The sequence below is a fragment of the Macrosteles quadrilineatus genome, unplaced genomic scaffold (assembly GCF_028750875.1).
Source record: "Macrosteles quadrilineatus isolate MER2022 unplaced genomic scaffold, UCM_ALF_1.0 Scaffold_2__2_contigs__length_208266976, whole genome shotgun sequence".
NCBI classification, from domain to species: Eukaryota; Metazoa; Arthropoda; class Insecta; order Hemiptera; family Cicadellidae; genus Macrosteles; species Macrosteles quadrilineatus.
Window position 1 is genome coordinate 9,619,363 of NW_026542595.1, and position 24,237 is coordinate 9,643,599.

A 24,237-nucleotide genomic window follows, 5' to 3' on the forward strand; every position below is an offset into this window, starting at 1 on the left:
TTTGCATAATTTAAAACACAAACACATCGTAATTGCTGGGAAATCATATTTCCCACACAGTTTATGTAGTCTTCTTGTTGTGTTCAGTAAGGCAACGCAAGCTGGATTGTGGGTTGTAATAAAATGCGTATATTGACGTCGTAACATCGTAACCAACAGTTCATTATCACAGAATGAATTCAGTATCCCAACATCTGTTAGTGAGGATAGTAAAATAGACAAAGTTACACATCTACCTACTTTATTTTTTCAACTTTTTGTTCTTATCATAGAACTTGTAATATTTTGACCCGTCCTGTTTGATACCAACATACTCAACGCAGTACAGGATGTTTAGTTTCTCAATGTCCGTTTCACTAAGGTCCATTCTTTCTTCAATTTTTATTTTTTTGTTCTGAAAGCAAAAACATTCTTTTATTTTTAAGTTTTCTCACTAAAAATGCATTTTTGGATGAATTATAGCATCGGTTTTTAATATACATAATAGCATTAGTTTTTTATCATTAACATTATATCATATCAAGCTGTTTCTGTACAGTAGTTTTTTATTGATTGTATTGTTCTTTAACGTAAAAAATATATAATTGTGCCCATTAAAATGATTAGGACGTAATATTAATGACGACTCACCCTGGACGTGATGGTAGGTTTACCGTTCTTGGAGCCGACGTAGGCACTGTAGTGCATCACGCTGTAGTAGTCGTAGCCCAGACCGAAGTCATCGAACTCGTTCCAGTCATACTTATCGAACCAGCCAGAGAACTCTCCACATAAAACAAGAATATTGAGAATGCATCTAAATTACACTAAGGTGGCTTTTCACAAGCAGTTAGCATATTTGTTCGGCTAAATACTTCTAATTTTCATCATAATGTGCTCTGAATGTATATTTGAAACTCACTTTGAATCGAAGTTAAAAGGAAAAGCTGAACCCTAAAGCAACCCCTTTCTTCGCAAACCTAACCTATCCACACAATTTCATGAGATTTAAAAATTATTTATACGTGTTTTATCAAGTATTTCTGGTTTAATACATATAACATTTAAAATGACGTTACCTAAAGACCGGACATGTTCCATAGTTTATGACAATCAAGGGGCTCTTTGAATCAAAAAGCATATTTATTTTTAGCTTTGTCTGCCAAAATAGGCCATTAGGCTGTTAGGCTGTGACCCTATTGATCGGCCTTTAAAATATAATATAGCATAACTGTAAATTGTAAAGAATTTTTTAAATGATAATAACAATTCGGTTCGATATTATAATCTTCCTTCATCAGCTGCCATACTTCTAACTTTGCCAGTAAAACTTAAAAAAAAGCTTTTAACCGGGAACTCCGGCTTAAAACCCAATTCGTTATTTTGTAATACATATTCAAGCAGAAGCCATCAGACCGCAAACTCATCTTCAGGGGCATTAATCACTTGGGTTTTCTCGTTTCTTGGTAACTCCATCTAAGTTAACTTAAAAGGCGGGCGAACACTTTAACAGCTGTCAAACCTAGACCATTATTCTACAATGAGTAAACGTGAGAAGAATTGAACAAAAACGTCTAATAAAAAATCAATTTTGTCTCATATATTAAAACAAAAAAAATCATTATCTTGTTTCATTACCATAAATTGTACTACGTATATGTTTTATTCAAAAATATGTTTATTTACTCGCATTTTAAATGGTTTTAGTATTTTGAATTGGGTTATTTTTTTATGAAGGAATTACAATTTACTATCGGCCAAATTAAAGTTGTTAATATCATGATTTTTTTTTACAATATCTTTTCGTGGGATTCTTTTAGTCACCGGTAAATATAGTTGTGATAAGTGTTAATTAGTGAACAGGATATGAGGTACTTGAGAAACTTAGTAGTCATCAGATTACACTTGTTAACATAAGATACACATAAAATGGTTACATTACTGACTACTGGACGAGTCAATGTTGCTCCAGTGTATTTTGATGTATCGGTCTCTGTCCGGTGAACTGTGTTGGTGAACAAACCCCAAGGCGTGCAACATCTCGTGTAGCACGTAGTGGTAGATTACACACCTGTGGACAGTTTTAGTTAAATAGGTTACATAAAAAATAACCCCATCGCAGCAAACCTGCAGACTAGGCTATGTGGATTTCAATTTGTCTGATTTGATATTTACTAATACTGTTTTCCATTAACAAGACATACTTAACCTATATTCAAATAACATTTTATTTAATGAAGGCTAAGGTTTGCTGCTACGGGGAAGGTAAAGTGATTTTGAGAGTAGGTAGTGATTTTCACCACACTAGCCGTTTTACAAAGGTTTATTAGAGGCCGTAAGATACCTATTGCTGTCCGTGCCAGCTGTCATTGTAATTTGGGGACCGAGCAGGTATTTACATCCCTAGGGCCGAAAATCAACTGCCCGCCCAATCAGCTTATTTTTACTAGCTGCAGGCTAAGATTTTTGTTTGTGGGTGTTACACTCGACAAAAATATTGTTTGAATTATAATTTTTAATGTACATAATTAATATATGCATCCTAATGTTAGGCTATATAATATTACTCAGGTGTTTGAAAATAGACATTCCACGGTTCCAGTACTTCAATTTTTATAATTATTACAAAAGCCCTGAATTTTTATTATTATGTTATACCAAGTAGGTCATTAATAAAACTAATAGTTACCTATTTTTCTAGTAAGAAAATTTCAACAACAAGATAGTGCCAGTAATATAGTTTTGATTAGACACATAAACTTACCCGTCCCCTAGGCTAAGTGTTTGGTTGCCACCCTGTCGCCCCAAGTAGGACCAGCACTCGCCCTCTCCAAGGTCTCCCCTCAACTCTACGTAGGACTTGTCTTTCTTGCGCTTCTTTGGAAATCTAATGCAGGTATGATCTTCGATTTTCTTAATCGACTTGGTAATTATTTCTATCTCGTCGTCATCTGAAAAAGGTTTTGTTGGACTTTGAGTTTTTAACTGTATAATGATCACTTAAACACCTTATCAAACCTTTAACAATAAAATTGATTTCTCTTATGATAATTAAAAAAAATTGTATTCTAGTAACTCTGCATGCTCACAATCTCAATCCATCCAATAAACACATGTCTGTTAATGCTAATTTTCTAATTATTTTTACGACTTGTTAATAACAATTATTTATCATGAAAATCCATTTGTAGTTTTAGCTTTCGAAAACTTACTGCTACTCTTTAGTAATATTTGGTAGATATTATTTTTTGTGAAAAATCAGAGACCTTCAATGAACTCCTGTTTACTGTTTTTGGCAGAAGTATTGGAGGTGAGTGTTAAATTGTCAAAGGGCAAAGCCATATATTAACAAGAACTTGCTTGTATGGCATGTTGTTCGATAATGTTTTTGTAGTGTGTAATCAGAGATGTAATAAAACTTAATTTTACCATAACATTTTTGGTACTTGATGTTTTGATAATCATATGCCTTTTTTTTGTTCTATCCAATGCTCAATTTCATTTGTAAATTAATAATCTATCTATCTATACTATTATAAAAAAGAGGTGGTGTCTGTGTGTGTGTATGGGAAAAGTAAACGCGAAAACTACTGGTCGGATCGGGCTGAAATTATTGGCATGATGATAGCTCACATTCCCGATTAACATATAGGCATATTTTTATCCCAAAAATCCTTTTGGGCTCCGCCCCAGTGGCTCTGGAGTTTCCCATGTTAACCTTATGAGAAATGAAATTATTGAATCTTAACAGCTGTTTCAATTAAACAAGTTGGTTCTGTTCTGTGATGTTCAATAGCATTAAAGTTACAAGGATTACCAACAGGGTGCAGCACTAGCACTATTATTTCTTTTACATTTATGACAACAGCAAAAGGTGAGTGAGCGTAGCGAACAAACTTCAACCTGGAGGCGAGTGAGCGTAGCGAACGAGCTAACCTGAAGGCAAGTGAGCGTAGCGAACGAGCTAACCTGAAGGAAAGTGAGCGCAGCGAACGAGCTCCAACCTAAAGGTGAGTGAGCGTAGCGAACGAACTTCAAAAAGAACCGAAATTTCTTAAACCATGTCCTCACTCATAACTGCTATAAGCATTTGATACTTATATGCCAACCCCGTACGAAGGACGGGTACTCTGCTAGTATTAATTAAAGATACAAAGATGAAAGTTTTTTAATTATATAATTTTCACAAAAGTCATTGTTGGCATTGTTACCTTTATGTGGTAAATTAATAATTTCCAACTCTATATTAATTAAAGATACAAAGATGAAAGTTTTTTAATTATATAATTTTCACAAAAGTCATTGTTGGCATTGTTACCTTTATGTGGTAAATTAATAATTTCCAACTCTATATAGTATAGATATTGTTTCTTTATATATTTTGAAACACTATTGATAACTCATAACCATATTTATAAAGTTTATAACAGCTAATGTTTGTGTTTTTTTTTTATGATTTATTGTGACTTGCGAGTGGTCGAAGGCTTTGTGATTTGGTTTGAAGGAGATTTTATGTACCTAATAAAGTTTGTTTATTTAAATTTAACTATAATTATTTTTGAAACCAAAAATATTTTCATATATTTGATTAAAATTTAAAATGTCAATAATAAAGAATATGGATAAGTAAAGATAAAGAAGGATACGAAGGTAAATCAAGTATATGAAAATATTTTTGGAAAAGTTGGTAATATTTTCTTATATTTTCATAATAGGCTAATTAACCCATACCAAGATGTTGGTTTCCACTACTTATCTGATTTAAAAGCCGTAACCGTTGATCAAATTAAGTCGTATGATTTGAAGTTTGTTTTTAAAGTGTTGGTGGATGTCTAAATATTATCATTTATGTTAAGATCAAATGTTTCTATTTCACGTCATCTTCCCGTTGCAAAGCATGGGTTACAACAGCTAGTTCTCTAATAAGATTAAGTAGTGTCAGTAACTATCCTATTCAGTACATACTCTGCTCTAACGCACCCTACCGAAGCTGTCGTACTTGATGAGGATAGGTACGACCCCGTCCTTCCAATACTCGACGTCGTATCTCATTGTGGACCTCTTTCTTCTCGAGTGGCCACCGGAAGTGGAGTAAGAAGAAGAACTCCTCATGATGTCTCCTTCGTGGTACCTTCCGTTCTCCAGAAGATTTGCTCCAGAGCTGACATCCTCGTTGAACAATTCTGAGCCTGAAACTGGATTTAGAGTAACATGATTTAACGGTGTCATTCAAAATCTCAAACACTTTAAAATAATGTAGTGCTGAAGTGTTGTCACTGTATTTTATGTTGATTGGGAACTTTAGCGTCTAAAAATTATCATTTTCCGTGTTTAATTGTTAAAACACAAAATGATACTCACCTTTCCCAAATTTCTTGTTTTTTTTTTAAATCTATTGCGTTGATTAGCAAATGAAGTTTATTTCCTTTGTTTATTGACATTTAGAATTCAGAAAACTGAAAAAACCGTGTTATGTATACTTTAAACTTTTTTTGTTACTATTAAACTTTTTTCAAATAAAACTATTTGCTTTCCCTACAGAGAAAATCGGTAAGGTCACAACTGACAGTTTCTTACGACAAGTGTGACCTTTAAGTATCCATTAACTCAATGTTGATTAATAAAGTTTGCACGTACAATGACCAGTCTATTAAACTGTTACAAAGCTTTATTGTAATGTACGAGTATGTAGGTCAGCGAACAGCAGTCTGGTTCCCATGTAATAGTCCCATGTAGTGGTACCTATGTTGTGATGTCTGCTGATGTTGCAACGCAGATCAGTGCAGCTGCACAAACATGTTTGACAAACTAAATGAAGATTAAACAATTCCACTTTCCTAATTAAAATGCATGCATCTAATTTAACATACTAGAATGATTTAAAATACAAGTTTTAGTATTGTTTTGGCCACGTAGTTGTTACGTGTTAAACGGACAAGTTCGGTATCAGCAAAACAGTAGGACTTGAACGTACAGTAGTATATAAATATTCGGAAACTCTCCTGACCGTTGTATGACTGTAACTTTAAAATTGTTGATTGACCAAACGAAAATACTGACCACTGTGCGAGTGCGACAGTAAATTTCGTTTCACTAATAGACTATACTCTAAGTAAAAACAAAAATATTTGTACTGATCAAAAATTAGTTTGATTTAATCAGTTATAAATTAATAGAATCCATCTCACACTTAATAATTTAGCTGCGATGAATTTTGAAAACTGCATGCCTAGGTTTAAGAAACGCCAAACACTAAGGGAACTCTTAAGGAAGTTTAAGAATATACTAACACTATCAACTACTGCATATTCCTTACGCATTTTTGTGAATATCTCGCTGATGGAGACTTCTACGTGGAGAGAAGGTGCCAGAGGTTTGCTGAGGACCGTCGCCATCAGCAGACAAAGTGGCATCAGCCGCATCAGCATCTCTATGTCGTCAGCATCACACTGCGATACACGGCTGCAATTGGTATTATGTAAGTATTTAGTAAGTAGAGATATTATAACCAGAGGTTTGCTGAGGGCCGTCGCCATCAGCAGACAAAGTGGCATCAGTCGCATCAGCATCTCTATGTTGTCAGCATCACACTGCGATACACGGCTGCAATTGGTATTATGTAAGTAGTTAGTAATTAGAGATATTATAACCAGAGGTTTGCTGAGGACCGTCGCCATCAGCAGACAAAGTGGCATCAGCCGCATCAGCATCTCTATGTTGTCAGCATCACACTGCGATACACGGCTGCAATTGGTATTATGTAAGTAGTTAGTAATTAGAGATATTATAACCAGAGGTTTGCTGAGGACCGTCGCCATCAGCAGACAAAGTGGCATCAGCCGCATCAGCATCTCTATGTCGTCAGCATCACACTGCGATACACGGCTGCAATTGGTATTATGTAAGTATTTAGTAAGTAGAGATATTATAACCAGAGGTTTGCTGAGGGCCGTCGCCATCAGCAGACAAAGTGGCATCAGCCGCATCAGCATCTCTATGTCGTCAGCATCACACTGCGATACACGGCTGCAATTGGTATTATGTAAGTATTTAGTAAGTAGAGATATTATAACCAGAGGTTTGCTGAGGGCCGTCGCCATCAGCAGACAAAGTGGCATCAGCCGCATCAGCATCTCTATGTTGTCAGCATCACACTGCGATACACGGCTGCAATTGGTATTATGTAAGTAGTTAGTAATTAGAGATATTATAACCAGAGGTTTGCTGAGGACCGTCGCCATCAGCAGACAAAGTGGCATCAGCCGCATCAACATCTCTATGTCGTCAGCATCACACTGCGATACACGGCTGCAATTGGTATTATGTAAGTATTTAGTAAGTAGAGATATTATAACCAGAGGTTTGCTGAGGGCCGTCGCCATCAGCAGACAAAGTGGCATCAGCCGCATCAGCATCTCTATGTCGTCAGCATCACACTGCGATACACGGCTGCAATTGGTATTATGTAAGTATTTAGTAAGTAGAGATATTATAACCAGAGGTTTGCTGAGGACCGGTGCCATCAGCAGACAAAGTAGCATCAGCCGCATCAGCATCCCTATGTTGTCAGCATCACACTGCGATACACGGCTGCAATTGGTATTATGTAAGTATTTAGTAAGTAGAGATATTATAACCAGAGGTTTGCTGAGGACCGGTGCCATCAGCAGACACAGTGGTATCAGCCGCATCAGCATCTCTATGTCGTAAGCATCACACTGCGATACACGGCTGAAATTGGTATTATGTAAGTATTTAGTAAGTAGAGATATTATAACCAGAGGTTTGCTGAGGACCGGTGCCATCAGCAGACAAAGTGGCATCAGCCGCATCAGCATCTCTATGTTGTCAGCATCACACTGCGATACACGGCTGAAATTGGTATTATGTAAGTATTTAGTAAGTGGAGATATTATAACCAGAGGTTTGCTGAGGACCGGTGCCATCAGCAGACACAGTGGCATCAGCCGCATCAGCATCTCTATGTCGTCAGCATCACACTGCGATACACGGCTGAAATTGGTATTATGTAAGTATTTAGTAAGTGGAGATATTATAACCAGAGGTTTGCTGAGGACCGGTGCCATCAGCAGACAAAGTGGCATCAGCCGCATCAGCATCTCTATGTCGTCAGCATCACACTGCGATACACGGCTGAAACTGATACCGTGTAAGTATGTTGTAAGTAGAGATAATTCCCATTTATACTTGGCTTAAAATACCTACTTTGCATGGTCGCCATTTCATAGAAAGGTATTAAAGTATTAAAGATATTGAATGTGGCTAAGGTTTTTAGCCGTAGCTAAGTTTTTTAAGGTGGCTAGAAACTGATGGTGTTGGGGCAAAATACTGTTTGATTTCGACTAATTTTGACGACAATATTACTATCACTATTGGTGATTGATGATTTATTTTCAAGCAATTAGTGTTGTTATTAAATGGGTATCCGTGCATACTAAGTTCTTGTATGGTATTTTTGTATTTCGTGTGCCAATTTTCTAATGTATTTTTTACTTTGAATTTTGTGCATAATAATGTAGGTTGAAACTTTTTAAGTATCAGACCTTAGTTTAATACCTAACACGAAAAACTATGCAAAGTTTCAATTAGAAATTACATTTGGGTTTTCTAGATTTATTTTGGGGGGGGGGGAGTTACAATTCCTCAAAAAGTTTCATAGATTCACTGAGAGAAACAGATAAAATTACAATACCAATAAATAAACTTGATGTTTAAAGTCCCTAGTACATTTTTAGTAGAAAACACAATAACACAAAGTGTAGGCTACATTATACGTAAAAATTAAATGGGGATTTCTATATATTTCGGGGTGGTAGGGGGGTTTTTTAATTATTAAATGCCACATTCCTCACTCAAATCTTTAAGATTTTATGACCCCGCACCAACAATCCAGCTAGAAGTCACTTATCTAGCTCGTCTATAAATTGAGAAAGTAAATAACTATACTTCTTCTGTTCATGACCTACTTTATACTTTCTTTCAAAAGTTACTTAGCAGACGGAAAGTATATAGACGAGTTTTTTATGAAAGGTGTTCAGCAACAAAACAAATAAACTCACCAACTTTACCTTATGCATAAAGTAAACTATGGATTTACTGTACAAAAGCAAAACAAACACACTTTACCTAAATCAGCTTTTCATCAATTTTTGAAGTGTATAAACTTTGGTGCTCTATAAATTCTTGAAGCTCTTGAGTCCTTTTTAACTCGTAATTAATTAGGTAAATATAATACTGTTCAACCTTTCATGCAACAAATTTATCTTCAAAATAGGGAAGCTCATTAGGTATATAATCGCTGTAATATGAGTCTAAGCTCTCTCCCTCTCTCTGGAGCTCTTATATAATTTCTCAGTGTTTCTAAATGAATGCTTGATAATTACTAACTATTCTAAAGAAACAGCCAGTCGTTACCGTTAACATAGGTATTCTATGCGTCTCACTTCATTCTTTAACACTATTTTATTTATTTTTAAATAATACAAAATTGGTAAAATAGAAAAAGTTGAAATTGAAAGCGTCACTTTATAGATTTTCACTAAGGTAACGATTTTTTAAGGCAACGAAAGATATCCAGCCTAGTACACTTTCACTATAGTGTGATTTTTAAACTAGCCTATATGAAAACTAGGCCAGGGTAAAATGTCAAGGTCACCCAGGAACAGCACACGGTATGAAACAACGATTTGAATTTATCTGTTTGAATATTATTATCTTGTTACACATATCAAGAATTGAGAAACTTGACGAATCTAGTGATAAGCTAAAGCCAGATGTATCTTACCTGAATATTGAAGTAGTGTATCACCATATCAGGTACTAGATGGCGCTGGAACACTTCGAGGTGACGTTGTGTACTTCAGATCTTATCTATCTATGTGAATAAACATTACGTGAAACATGGAACCAAACGTTGTGTTCAGTGCGGTGGAATTCTCACAGGTTAAGGGAGCCTAGTTACGAGGTATCATCATTGAGTGACAATGAGAACTGCACAATCGGGTCTGGGTTGGTTCCATGCTACATGAACAAATAATGTAACATGTAAGTGATGTATCTTTTTTGTAGATTTTAAAAGATAGTAATTGTTGCACTCATAGTAGTTGAGTACTTCAATAAATTCAAGCACTTGGGCATTTTTTGGTTACAAAATAAGTTGGTTGTATCATAGATTAAGCATACTCCCTTAGGGAATATGCTTAATCTATGGTTGTATACATTTAAAAATATAACACATTTATATTTCATACTGCGTGCGTGCAAATGTTGTTCATATTTAAAATTAAAATATTCGTGTTCAACGACACCTGGCTAACCTTTAAACATGGATTTCTTAACGGCAATGAATGTGTAGGATTATGGTACAGAAATTTACTGAATCTTCTCGAAGCTATACTTGCGTAACTAGCAGCATTAGAATGAGTTTCAAAGTAATTTAGAGAACTTTAAAGGTCAAATTAACATTCTAAATAGTATTTGACAGCTTTTCTTGGAGTTAACTAACTGATGTTTTAGTGGAAATGCTATTACTTTATATCCATAAAACAACTAAAATGTACACAAAACTATCGAAAGAGATGCAACAAGCGTCCGACAACAGATCCCTTGCTTACAGTCATACATAGGATTAGATGCTCGGACGTTACTCAGCGTTAATGTGATTGTGTTTAATAAGTACTACTCATGTTAAATTCAACAAAATCTGACAGAGCTTGATTAAATTCCGTATTCAACACTTATAAATGTGTTTATATTACAGTCTAGGCGTCGAGTCGAAAGTAAGTAACAAACAGGGATGGTAAATTATCAATAATGTTTGGATTATTACTGTAGGAAAGGTAATTAAATATGAAAATGCTCTAAATTTAAATTATTAATAAAACAAAGTAGAAATCATTATTTTTTTTTAAATCTCTTACATTTAATAAATGTTGGTTGGTGAAGGTAACCTGACATTAAACAGATTTTTATTTTACTTTACTTCAGTTTAATAGCTGATTCCCACAATTCATTTGATCGTAAAGGAGCTAGGTTATACATGTTCTGAACATACGAATAGAAAATGAAGGTACATATTATCAATAATTAAATTAATTGTTTTATATTCAACAGCAGCATTAATTACACAGACAATTGATTGGTTCATGTGTTTATTTGGTCTCGCCTCGGTGGGATGATTCATGGGTGACAGTTACACATGTATCTACTATCAGCGGCTACCTGTGTATATGCGACCTCTCTGCATGCTGATGAGTGTTATCAGTGGCCGATGATTGTATGTATGTGGGCCAGGCTGGCCAGTGTCTCTGTAGGCCTACAACATGTATACATCGCTGCTGATCGCTCTGAGTGTGCTGAGTGTGTTGCTGGTATCTGCTGAGTGCAAGACCAAACCACCGTCTCCACAGTATGTTGGCCCTACTGGCAAACAGGCTCCTGCTGCGGCCATGGGTGAGTACCGTCTCCACAGTATGTTGGCCCTACTGGCAAACAGGCTCCTGCTGCGGCCATGGGTGAGTATTGGGTGATTGTATGTATGTGGGCCAGGCTGGCCAGTGTCTCTGTAGGCCTACAACATGTGTACATCGCTGCTGATCGCACTGAGTGTGCTGAGTGTGTTGCTGGTATCTGCTGAGAGCAAGACCAAACCACCGCCTCCACAGTATGTTGGCCCTGCTGGCAAACAGGCTCCTGCTGCGGCCATGGGTGAGTACCGTCTCCACAGTATGTTGGCCCTACTGGCAAACAGGCTCCTGCTGCGGCCATGGGTGAGTACCGTCTCCACAGTATGTTGGCCCTACTGGCAAACAGGCTCCTGCTGCGGCCATGGGTGAGTACCGCCTCCACAGTATGTTGGCCCTGCTGGCAAACAGGCTCCTGCTGCGGCCATGGGTGAGTACCGTCTCCACAGTATGTGTTGGCCCTACTGGCAAACAGGCTCCCGCTGCGGCCATGGGTGAGTGTTGGGTGATTGACAGCATTATGTTGTACACTCCGTGATTTGATAGCTGTGTTCACTTCTGAAGAGGAAGGAATACAGATTAATTCCATAGGGCATATACTGCTGGGAACGACTTCAGGCCTCAAGCTATAAATGTTTTGTCAATAAGTCAGACCAGTAATTTAGAACTTTAATCTTAAAACGAACTGTCAGCTTACCAAAAGATTTCTTAATCTGATCTGAATTTATTTTATGTTCTATTTTTTACATTTGTTGGTCTAAAATAACCTTAATTCGTATTATGTACTCTACGTATGGTACTGTAACAAGATTGTCAGTTGAGAAACCATGATTCCTGGAATCAGTTGTGTGAAAGTAAATTAAAATAAACTCAAAATCAATCATGGACGAAAACTTAAAAGTACATGGTGTCGCAAAAATGCGTATCGGGCTATGCAAGATCTAATTGTATATAAAAAAAATCAAAAATATCCGGTAATGTATTTTTTATTTCGGCTTAACTTACTGATGGTTAGCTTATTGATAGACGATAATGAAAATAATATTCTTGTTCAATTGATTTAATTAGTTACGAACATTTATGCATAGGTACCACATTCGGGAAGACACTAAAATAGCAGGTTGTAGTTTATTTTATTGATTATCGAAAAGGTAGTAAAATATAATACCCCTGCCGCAGCAAACCTGCCGACTAAGCGAATTTCCATTTGCCTGAATTGATTTTCAATTGAATGTATTTAATTAACATTAGGTTTTACGAGTACCTAGGCTTGGTGCTACAGGGAGGGTAAAAAAGTGTATTTTTTGGTAAAATATGAATAACTTTGTATAAAATAAATAAATTTACCAAGTTTGATTAAAATATATCCATAAACGAGCAAACTACAACATTTTACAATATTCTCCATAAGAATAACATGGGAATTTTAAAATAACATTTTTTTGAATTTTCTCCGTAACCAATAATTGTACAAAAACACTTGGATATACTGAATTATTTCTTTTTTTAAGCTCTTTAAAAAGGTCCGGAGAGAAATTGGGAAAATTTGTGTTTAGAGGGTAAAAAATTAGAAAATCCAATTTTTACCCCATAAAACCACCCGTTAAAACCCTGTTCTCATGGTCCGATCATGCTGGTTCGCGAACTCATTCAAGTTTATCCCGCCTTACACCTTCAAACCAAATTTCATCAAAATCGGACAAAAATTACTCAAGTTATCGTGTTCACGGACACATATATATATAAATCTATATATATATAAATCTATTTATATATATATATATATATATATATATATATACAGGGTGTCCCACGAGAGGTGTCTAAAGGCTTCTTTTCATTTAGTGTTGAACCATGTCAAACCCAAATAACATGCATTTGATATAGGAAAATTAGGTTTTTTGTTATTTACACAAAAACTAAAAGAGATACGAAGTAAGTGTAAATTACAAAGTTGTTAGGAATTGAAAAACCTATAAAATGATGTGCCACTTGACATATGTTGCTATTTGAAAATTTTGAACAATGAGCATTTGCAAATTTTCAAAAATAATTTTTTTTGGAATTTTTATTATTTCAAAAAACCGTTACTTGTTGCATATCACAGTAAAGCTAATTTCATAACGAGTAAGAAAATGCAACCGGAGAAGTGCTAAATGCATTGGTATAGGAAATACAGAGTATTAAAAAATATAGATTTCTTTCAAAAAAACTGCCGCCATTTTGAAACGGAAAAAGATAACTAATTTTGGTTTTCGCCAAAATGTTTGTCTATCAAATACCTTTAAAATGATGTATATCATGACATATGTTTACATTTGAAAAATCCGAGATTCGAACTAGTGACCCTCAGTTTTTGGCACACCCTGTATTTGAAAAAAGTTAAAAATATTTTTACGTTATTCCTTGGGGTCGATTTAGTTGGAAATAATTTTATTTCATCCTTGTACGTTAAGCCGTTTCCAGTAATCGATTTGAGACACCTCTCGAGGGACACCCTGTATATATGCAGGGTGAATCTTCTAAGCTGTCCTAAACAGATTACAGACGAATGGCTTGACATACAGAGATGAAACAAAACTTTTCCCCACTAATTCATACCCAAGGAACAACGTAAAAATATTTTTACCATTTTTAAAATACAGGGTGTTCAAGAAACTGGGGGTCATGGGTTCGAATCTCAGAGTTTTCAAATGTAAACATATGTCATATTATGCATCATTTTAAAGCTCTAGACTAGACAAACAATTTAGTGAAAACAGAACTCATTTATCTTTGTCCGTTTCAAAATGGCGGCCATTTTTATAGAAAATATTGATACTTACAGAATACCCTGTATCTTGAAATTCTTAATTAAGAATTTTCAAACTGAACGAAAATAAGTTTAGTGGTTTTCAAGATACAGAGTATTCTGTAAGTATCAATATTTTCTATAAAAATGGCCGCCATTTTGAAACGGACAAAGATAAATGAGTTCTGTTTTCACTAAATTGTTTGTCTAGTCTAGAGATTAAAAATGATGCATGATATGACATATGTTTACATTTGAAAACTCTGAGATTCGAACCCATGACCCCCAGTTTCTTGAACACCCTGTATTTTAAAAATGGTAAAAATATTTTTACGTTGTTCCTTGGGTATAAATTAGTGGGGGAAAGTTTTGTTTCATCTCTGTATGTCAAGCCGTTCGTCTGTAATCTGTTTAGGACAGCTTAGAAGACTCACCCTGTATATGTATATATAAAATACATAAATATTTTATACATATATAAAAATTTAAACGAATGGTGTTTTTGGCCTCTGGGGACATCAAAATGAAAAAGTAAATCGGTCCCGGGCCTAGGTCTTACCATGCTGCCACCTACGGTAATAGCTACTTCCCTATAGGGAAATTCGCTAAAAAACTACCGATGATACAAGGAGTCCAAACATAAGTGGCAATAGATTTTAAATAACGTCTGTTTTGTTCTAACTCTTTTACTTTAACGATGGTACTACATTTATTGAATCAATACACTTAAAGAAGCCTGGAATATGTGCATATAAATAGACTTTCACGCGGATTGCCACTTGAGGTTTATTTGGGGTTTTATTGGGAACCTGTGGTTTATTGTTTGAAATAAAAAGAATAAGCTCTACAATAATATGGCGTTTTGCGACTTTTGAAATAATCGATCCATCATATTTATCTGACATTTCTGGTATTCTTATAGGTAGAGGGATCGAGTAAAGTCGTGGAGTGGAAGTGAATGCATGTTGGGTGACAGGGCAAATAGTCTTTGACAATGTGAACGTAGATACGTCAAGTCACCATTCTGTGCTCACTAACTAAACATATGCAACACACTCCTAAGTGTTATTGCTTGAAATAATATAACACGTTAAATGGTGTATTTCAGTGGGACCAAAAATAAATTTAAAATGAAAGGTGGTGTCTTCGGGAGGGTAAAACTTACACCCTATAAACCTGGGATGTGCTCAGTCGTTTGGGTTCAGAGGTCAATTATGTCAGACACAATAAAATAGCTGGGCTCTGAGCATCTGAATTAATCATTCAATATATTCTTTCATTTGTAATTAAAGCTCAAATTAAAACCAATTCATTCTTGACTTAGTTTTGTTAAAGTTGAAGATATGGTTAAAGGAGTTTAACAAAAGCCATCTTAAATAACTTGGAATCAGTCGTGAACTACGGATCACTGCTAGGGCGATACCTATGCGTATCAAATAAAACTACTGCATTCTAAAAATGAAAGGTTACTTCTCCTTTCTAGTAAAAATTTGCTAAAATCATAAATAAACTCTATCTAACATAAAATGACGATTCCATGGTTGACCTGATAGCTACTTGGGTTGGGTTCCTTGAATGGGTTTTCTTGGTGTGACATACTATTAGAATGATTACACAAGTTTTAATGAACTAGAGCTCACTCCATGGTCGAAAACTTGACCAAAAGTATGTATTGTGCAAACTTCTCTATTTTCGCCCCACGCTGTAAATAAAACATGTGAATGGAATTTCTTCCATTTGTTTCTGATTGTACTTTGTTGTTTATTCGTCACCAACTTGGCAACCCATAAAGCCTATGTATTTTTTTAACTTTTTAATTCATTTTTGTGCTTATTTTTGAGCCTATTTTAATTTATAAAGGGATTCTGCACATCTACTCTACTATAAAATAATTGCTGGATGGTAAAACGTGTACGAAATGATAAATTACACCTGTTTACCATTACGGTCAAGTGGGTTATTTCTTGTTGCAGCTCAGGCGTTTTCCTCATGGTCCAGCAAGTCTCGGGTGAACATCTGGGAGTTGAGTGGTCAGTACGAGGGAGACATCATGATGGAGGGTGATGGAGAAGGGAGGAACGCGGTGCAAGACAAGGCAAAGCTCTGGCCCGGGGCGGTGGTGCCATACTACATAGACACTGACGACTTTGGTAACCTGCATACCTTCCTGTCCAAACAGTAATTGCATGAAACAAATTTGCGCTAGTAAATGTGGTATACACATTTTATATATTGCTGAATCACTTCAAAATGAGCGAAATTCAAAATTTGTAAAATTGTCTAAATAATCCTTAGGCGTAACCTAAACATACCATTACCAAACATTAATTCCAAACAATCAAGTGTGTTAATTTTCTATAGATTTTAAAACAATACAAACTATATTTTGAAATTCCTCCAGATAAAGAAGATAGGAAGATCATTCGAGGAGCGGTGAAGAACATAGAGTCAGAGACGTGTATACAGTTCCGCCCCTACAAGGACGGGGATGACGCCTACGTGGTGGTGAGAGGGGACAGGGACGGCTGCTGGTCCTACGTGGGCAGGAAGGATGGAGGACAGACGCTCAACCTTAGCGAGAAGTAAGCTGTCAAGTGCATGCTTGTGATGAAAATATTACTTTAGGTTTAGAAAAAATATGAGATGCTCGAATGCATAGTGTTTGCTTTCATAATATCGTTACCAACCCAGAGATTGGTGTGATAAGTTTATGAAATGTCGAGGTTAGTAAGATAATGCTTACAAGCTAAATGGCATTAAAATAGTCAAACTCCTAAAACATTTTCAGTAGAATTTAAAGACTGTGGTATATATGTAGCTTGAAAATTTGTAAAAACATATAATACGTTCAAACCGTTACGAGTTTATCTTTGATGTATTTTTAATTGTCCAACTAATGAGTTTATAATTTGTTTAATTGAGTATACTGTAGCCCAGTTGCTAGTTGTACTAGATACTTGACTTTGTAAAAAAACTAACTGTAAAACATAAAACCTACACAGATTTATTTTTTTTTATTTAGGCTATCATACCCGAAAAAACCTTTAACAATGACATTTTCAAAAACCAATCATTAATTAATTTGTTGGATAAATTATTTATATTTTTAATTTCAAGGTATTCAGATATTTATTAAGTTTTTACACGGGAAGATTTACATTCGAATGAATGATATCACCATGCCCTGAGGTTTGAATCTTGTGTCCGGAAACACATTAATTACAAGTTGGGATGTAAAGCTTACAGTTGAGTGAAGACGGATATCGCCGGTCATCCGCCCAGAGCCGTTACAAGTTCTACAGAAACAGGATTGGTTCAGCTTGTATGTTGTTTAACCAAGAGTGACCTAATACTTTGCTGGGATGAGATACTTGCTAATATGGATCAGTGGATTTATATAACCATCATGCCTGACAAAAGTAAAATTGAATATTATTAATTTTATATTTAAATGATCATTTATAAATATACAAATACTTAACGATATGTTTGTACCTTTAAAGGTACAATCAGTTATCACCTATACGTTGATTAGTATACATGTAACTGATTTAATGAAGCCATGTACTCTAGCCTCAGTTTCGATTGTAGCTTTATCAGTTAAATACGTGTCATCCGTATAATACATATTGAAGTGTTCTTTTGAAACAATACATGAAACTCCTCTTAGGATGTTTTATATTTTTGTATCCTTAACTTGATTTTGTTTTTATTCTTTTGGTGATGCACTTAAAAAATAAAGTTTTTAAGTTTTAAGTACTGAAAGTAGCCACTTTCGATAGCTGATATCGAAGCAAGTAATTGTTTTCCTAGCTCTAACTTATATTAGAGTAAGGGGAAACGATCAGCTGATTTCCCCTTTCTTGCAATTAATTCTACTTTTACCATTGACTATACACAGATCATTAGTTGGTAGACAATTTCAACAGATTGCACCACGCATTTTTGGCTTCAAACTTTTACATTACACGGGAAGTCTATTCTGTGTATAATCAATGCTACTACCAACTACACACAACCGTGTTTCTTTACCATTAAATGAGCTTTTTTTCAATTGCACAATTAATTGTGGACAGAAATAGGCAAAAGATAGTTTTGTTGTATCTTTAGTGCGTGCTTACTGCACAATAATCTTTAACTTTTAACATTTACGTTGATGAGCTTTACCTCACACTTTAAACTTGAGCGAGCACTGGGAAAATGTCATTTTCGGTACTAGTAGTAAAAGTTAATATATCGGTAAAACTTATTATAAAATCCAGCTTAGAGACTATCTGAAATTATAATTTAGAAAAACATACATTATTCAACAGAATTACAGTAGTTATTACACACATTCCAGGTGTGTCCGTCACGGAGTTGCTGTGCACGAGTTTCTACATGCGCTAGGACTCCACCACCAGCAGAGCTCTCACGATAGAGATGACTACGTCACCATCCACTGGGACAACATCGAGTCTGGTGTGTATGACGTCACCAAGTACATCAACAACATCACCTTTTCATTAGAAAAATATTTGAAACAAAAGACACTTCATAGTTAGTTAAGCAAAGATTTAGTTACCACTTAAAATAACGATCAACAGGTATTGTTTGTTTTGTACATAACCTAAAATCTTATTTCATTTACAGATCATAAACACAACTTTGACAAGTACAACACCAGCACTGTGACTGACCATGGGGTGGGCTACGACTATGAGAGCATCATGCACTACAGCGCCTACGCCTTCTCTCGCAACGACCAGATGACCATAACACCCAAGGTAGGCTGAGTTGTTGTATACAGTCCGTGTATAACCGTCTGATTTTAAATACTGCTTACGTACGTCATCGTATAGTCACGTATAGCACGTATAGTCATCATTTCGAACAAAAAATTTATGAAATTACCTAAATATTTATTCCGCTCTCTTAAAGACCGTAATAAGGATGGCTGTAGCGTCAGTAGCACTCAACAACCTAGACATATCATAGAGTTTATGCATTCTACATCGTCATGCAAAAGTGTGTTAACAGCAAGAATTAGTAAGGATGTTTTAAATCTCAAAAACGAGTGCCATCATACATATAATTCACAAATTTCCTTAAATAAAGGCCCTTTTGCAAGAAATTGCCCAACAGCCCTGTATGCATGTCTATTGTTTCAATAAAGTAATTTTTCTACTGCCAACAAACGGTATTTGCTGTCTAAAACTGGGTGACTATGTTAAAGAAAACCTTCCTTATGGACTTTAACTATCATTACATTGACCTACTTTAAAATAAGTTCATACTTGTTGTACACGTAACAATCAATTGTAAACACATAATTCCACTCATTTAACATTACGTCAAATTTGAAATTTTACATCATACCCGTAGGTCTAGAAGTCTCGATATCTGGTTCACGTTACAAAGAGTCACGTGGCTTATTATGCGTCAATCCCAATATATTCACACTTGTTTACACTTCAATAGTTAATTATGACATTTTACTAATCGGCAATGTGTTTGACGTAAGTTACATTGAATATACGATTTCATGTAAATTCAAAATCATGGCATATGGTTTGAACCTAGTTTACCTCATGTGCATGTTGTTGTAATCTGCTGTTGCAATTTACAAAGTAATGTAAAAGTCCCGGCATGCAACGCCAAACTTTGATTGTTCTATCCATACTCGTAGCCTACAAAACATAGCGTCTTCAGTATTTCAGGTTCCTTTTATAACGTAGTGGTTGTCTTCAATAAGCCTTTGATTATGTACTAGTTTATTAAAACAGTAATCCAACTTAGTTTTAATCTATTACACTTTAAATTATGCATCGATAAATACGCACTGACCAGGAGGTAAAACTATGCGACAATCTGAGGGTATTTAAGGTAGATAGGTGAGTATCTGAGAGTTTAGCTTATTGGCTTTGTTGGTATGTTTGCAAAAATAAAAATAAACTGTGAGGGTATGTGATAAATACTGGAGAACAAGAGTTTATGGGATAAAACCCCCGTCCTAAAAGATCAACATACCCCTTTAATATAATAAACATTTATCTAAATAAATGCTCCAGTTTGTAAAGGTAATTCCAACAGCTGAAGTAGTTAAATAGTTGAACAGTTGGTGCAGGTGCACTTATATAGAGCATATTGCTACGATGCAATAGTCGCAAAACACGTACATGAATTAATTACGTTCAGTGTATGTTTGGCCTAGAAAATAGCAGTTAATCCAGATTTGCTATTGTTATTTCCATTTTAAATTAAATTTGTTTTACATACGATTGTAAGTTTACAATATATTTCTTGGATTCTTTACTGTTATCGGTTAACGCTTATGATATTTTGTAGTTTGATGAAATTGTGTTATTGTCTGTGTACATTTTGGCTTAAATTAAAAACAACAATCACTTAAAGTTTTTAACTATTTACGATGTGTTACAGAACTGACAGACATTAGATTTTATATTTATTTGTTACATTTATAAGTCTTATTATGGAGGTAAACATAGTATGCTGAATGAAAGGTGTCATTTAAGTAAATAGAATTCCCTAAGGTTTCCCTTGTGTACATCACCTGTTTGAAAACTGAAATGAAAAAGAACAAACAACAAAGGAAAACTTCCTTCAGTGGGTTGATTAGTTGCCCAACCTCTCGAAACGAGTTCTCACATCCTGTTTACTGTAATTTTAACACAACGTGTAACTTTTTCGGCTTCTTAGCGAGCTTATGTTGGTATGGAACTTTTCGTAACTTGGCTAACCTTATGCAAAATTTCACAAATTAAAAAATAACATCAGCTTTTTATATACCATTTTCCATTTGATAACGTGTAGATTATTATTAGACTAATCTTGGAAACATATTGATCTTACATTCAATGTAAAATTGTAAAATTTCCTTTGTATAGTAATATTCTGTTCACGTTAGTCTTAAGCGTTGCTAGAATATGTTTGATTATGATTAGCTTTAAAATACACCTCACTTTTCTTGTTGAAGTATATCTAGATTTGCAGTCTCCCATAGTTAATGGAGGTTAATGGAGATAGTCGTGGTTATTATTTTACCAATCATATGATTTTGCATGCCGGTGTTTGTGTAAATATGGAAAGTGAATATCCATCCCGATTAGTCACCAATCACACCCTGTCCCGTATGAATATGACCATAATAAAACTGGTGTTGCTCCTTAATACTACATCTATGTGTGTGCATAAAGAATGTAACTTTCTTTTTTCATTGGAAATTAACTGTCTAACACTTATCACTTACTTGTTGACTTAACTGTTGTTGTCTACTTTAAGGAAAGTCAGTAAGTAATGATAAGTAATTACAGGTGGCAAATGTTACTCTACGCCAATCCGAGCAGTTGAGCCAGAAAGATATCGCCAAGCTGCGAATCATGTATCCATGTCGTGGGGAGTCACAAATCCCCGGGGGCAGCCTGTCCCCCCTAGCCCCCCTGGTACCCCTCGGCTTCCTCGCCCCGTGGTTGTCCGACAGTGACACTCCCAACTCCCAGTAACTGATCCTCTCGTTTCAGGACAAGAAGGCCAAGATCGGACAACGGAAGACCCTCAGTGACAAAGACATTGCTAAACTAAACACCATGTACAACTGTCCCAAGATTGCCAAGAAGGACGAAGAGGACGACAGCAATGAAATGAACTCCATCGTAGACTACCTTGGATAATATAAAGTTAACTAAAATAAAACATAAGTAAAGATACATTTAATAAAAGAACGGTATGTTGAAAACCAACTAGTTGTCAATATTGTTTTCACCTAAGGATTCACGGAATTTTTTTTTTTAAATAAAACATAATATAATTATATTTAAACTAAGGTATTAGGTATTGAAATTGCACGTATCATCAGATTAAACTTAAATTGATAAGATACTAAAGAGGTATTGAATTGAAGTAAACGTTTAAGGGTGGCGTCCACGTGTTCAATCAATCATCTTTACTGCAAATGGGTTGAGCAAATGGGTTAATAGCATTGGCAATTAATTGATCTAATGGAACCCTAGCATTTGCGAAAGGTAATGTTACAGGATATAAAACTGTTGTGTAAAACTAGTTACTCCCAGGAACAGTAGTTATAAATCTGTTGTTTGGCGTTAAAATGTGTAATTTTAAATCAGATTACTTATGTGGTTCAAGGCGATTAAATTGCTATTATTACGTGCTAGATAATATAATCACACAATGACGTACCGTTGCCCTATCGAAGGACAAGAAAAAAACATTTAAGATTTTTTTATACATTTAGTCAAACATTTTGCAAATAAAAAAGAGCTAAAAGTAACTTATTAATAACCTACAAAAGATATAAGTGCTCTACTACAATTAAGTGTCTCTAGTTTACTTGTATAACCTTCTTCATATACGTGATGTCAAGTATATTCTAGTTATGGTAAGTGGAGTAAGAGTGCAATAAGTCTCCAATCATACCCTGATCTGACTATTGCTTGTATCTGGCTATTGGGTCTGATTATGATTGGAGTGTCCAATCCTAATCTCCATACAATGCAGACCTCTAGGCATGCAGATCAATTAGATTGCTTAGTGTACTTGTGGAGGTAATATTATAAGTTTGTATTAACTATATTAGTTAAAAGTACTATGGCGATAAAGTCAATATTTAACCGTATACATTATTATAATATGTTGAAGATTACACAGAACAGTGTTTTTATTTGCCTGTTTAAGTTATTTAAATATGATATCGTCAGCTTTCAAGACGATGTTAATAGCACAATATATTTCAGAAAAATATATACTTATATATTCATCTCTGACGAACGGATGGCATTCAGTTTCATGTTCTCAGCATGACATTATAAGCCTCAGGCTGTAGTCGGATATTGAAAGGATGCATTTATCTGCTCTATACACACCAGTCAAAGTATATAATCTTCCAAAGTAGATCAAAAAATTCAAACTTTTTAAAATGACATTATTACAGTATCCAGTAACTTAGTAACTAAAAACTAGTAAAGTGTTTTGGATGAGGGCACTGATTGTGGAATATCCAGTCAAGAAAATTGTCGTTTTTATCCCTCGGTTTACGGGTCTGGCAGTTTTGGATGCAGTTATTTCCGGCAATTTCATTTATTTCCAAGGCTTATACAATTTTCCATCAAACTCTGTCTTTAATTAATAACCTGCTCATTGCATTAACCAATAATAAACCTGTTGGCTTAACCGACAATTCGGTTGCAGATACAACATTTAATTACTTAGTCGAATTCTGAAACTGCATGTTTCGAAAACAGAACAAAACTGATGAGAGTTTTTATTTTACTGGCTCAGTTTGTATATCAGTATTTTAGTGGAATTTTGCTGCGTTCAACAGACACAAGGCTTAATCACAAGTCATTGAATAGTCTGTCGTGTGCAGCTAACATACTTTAAGCACGAATAATATTACGAATTACACATTTACATACTGTCCCCCATAGCACGTAATATGCCATTACACAAAAATTACTATTTAAATGTTAGGCGGTAACACTAGTAAACTATGTACCGCAATAACAAACAGCTGATCTACTGTTAAGTATGCATAGCCATCGTTGTTTTGCTAACTTGTTTTCATGACCTTGCGTTGCCGCCACGAGCTTAATATTTTTGGTTTTAAAATCAGTGAGAGTAAATGAGTAAAAAGAAGGTAAAAAAATGTGGGAAAATTTGGACGGGCAGGTATTCAAGTATTCAGGTATTCCGAGTATATTCTCGGAAAAGGTATTCAAATAATTGTTTTAAAGAGTCATTTGCGATTTTCTGTAAGAAATGGCTATAGTTATTCGGTTAAAATATTCACTTCAATTTGAACTGCTTTACACTTTTTTTCCAATTTGCTGTACACTACTTTTTCTTTTTATGTTTTTCTTTTAATATTAAACCTAACAACAGTATTAGGTCAAGCTATATTTAATTTTGTTTGTACCCAGATAAAATGGACGAATTATCGTCTAGATTTTAGCCACCTCGGTAGTCAAC

At 35.1% G+C, this 24,237-nt stretch overlaps 2 protein-coding genes across 2 annotated transcripts; one reads left to right on the top strand and one right to left on the bottom strand.

Moving 5' to 3' along the window:
- Positions 1–241: 241 nt before the first annotated feature.
- LOC128987983 (zinc metalloproteinase nas-13-like) lies at positions 242–6,438 on the bottom strand. Its single transcript, XM_054409144.1, has 6 exons — positions 6,296–6,438; positions 4,965–5,174; positions 2,744–2,930; positions 1,926–2,050; positions 631–764; positions 242–394 (listed from the first exon to the last, which is right to left on the bottom strand). Exons 1-6 carry the CDS (start codon positions 6,405–6,407, stop codon positions 242–244), a joined length of 921 nt encoding a protein of 306 aa, XP_054265119.1. The 5' UTR covers positions 6,408–6,438.
- Positions 6,439–11,321: 4,883 nt separating this feature from the next.
- LOC128987744 (zinc metalloproteinase nas-15-like) lies at positions 11,322–21,970 on the top strand. The gene is made up of 8 exons (XM_054408752.1): positions 11,322–11,513; positions 11,568–11,706; positions 11,836–11,892; positions 16,227–16,403; positions 16,655–16,835; positions 18,596–18,714; positions 18,886–19,019; positions 21,774–21,970. Exons 1-8 carry the CDS (start codon positions 11,322–11,324, stop codon positions 21,921–21,923), a joined length of 1,149 nt encoding a protein of 382 aa, XP_054264727.1. The 3' UTR covers positions 21,924–21,970.
- The last annotated feature ends 2,267 nt before the right edge of the window (positions 21,971–24,237 follow it).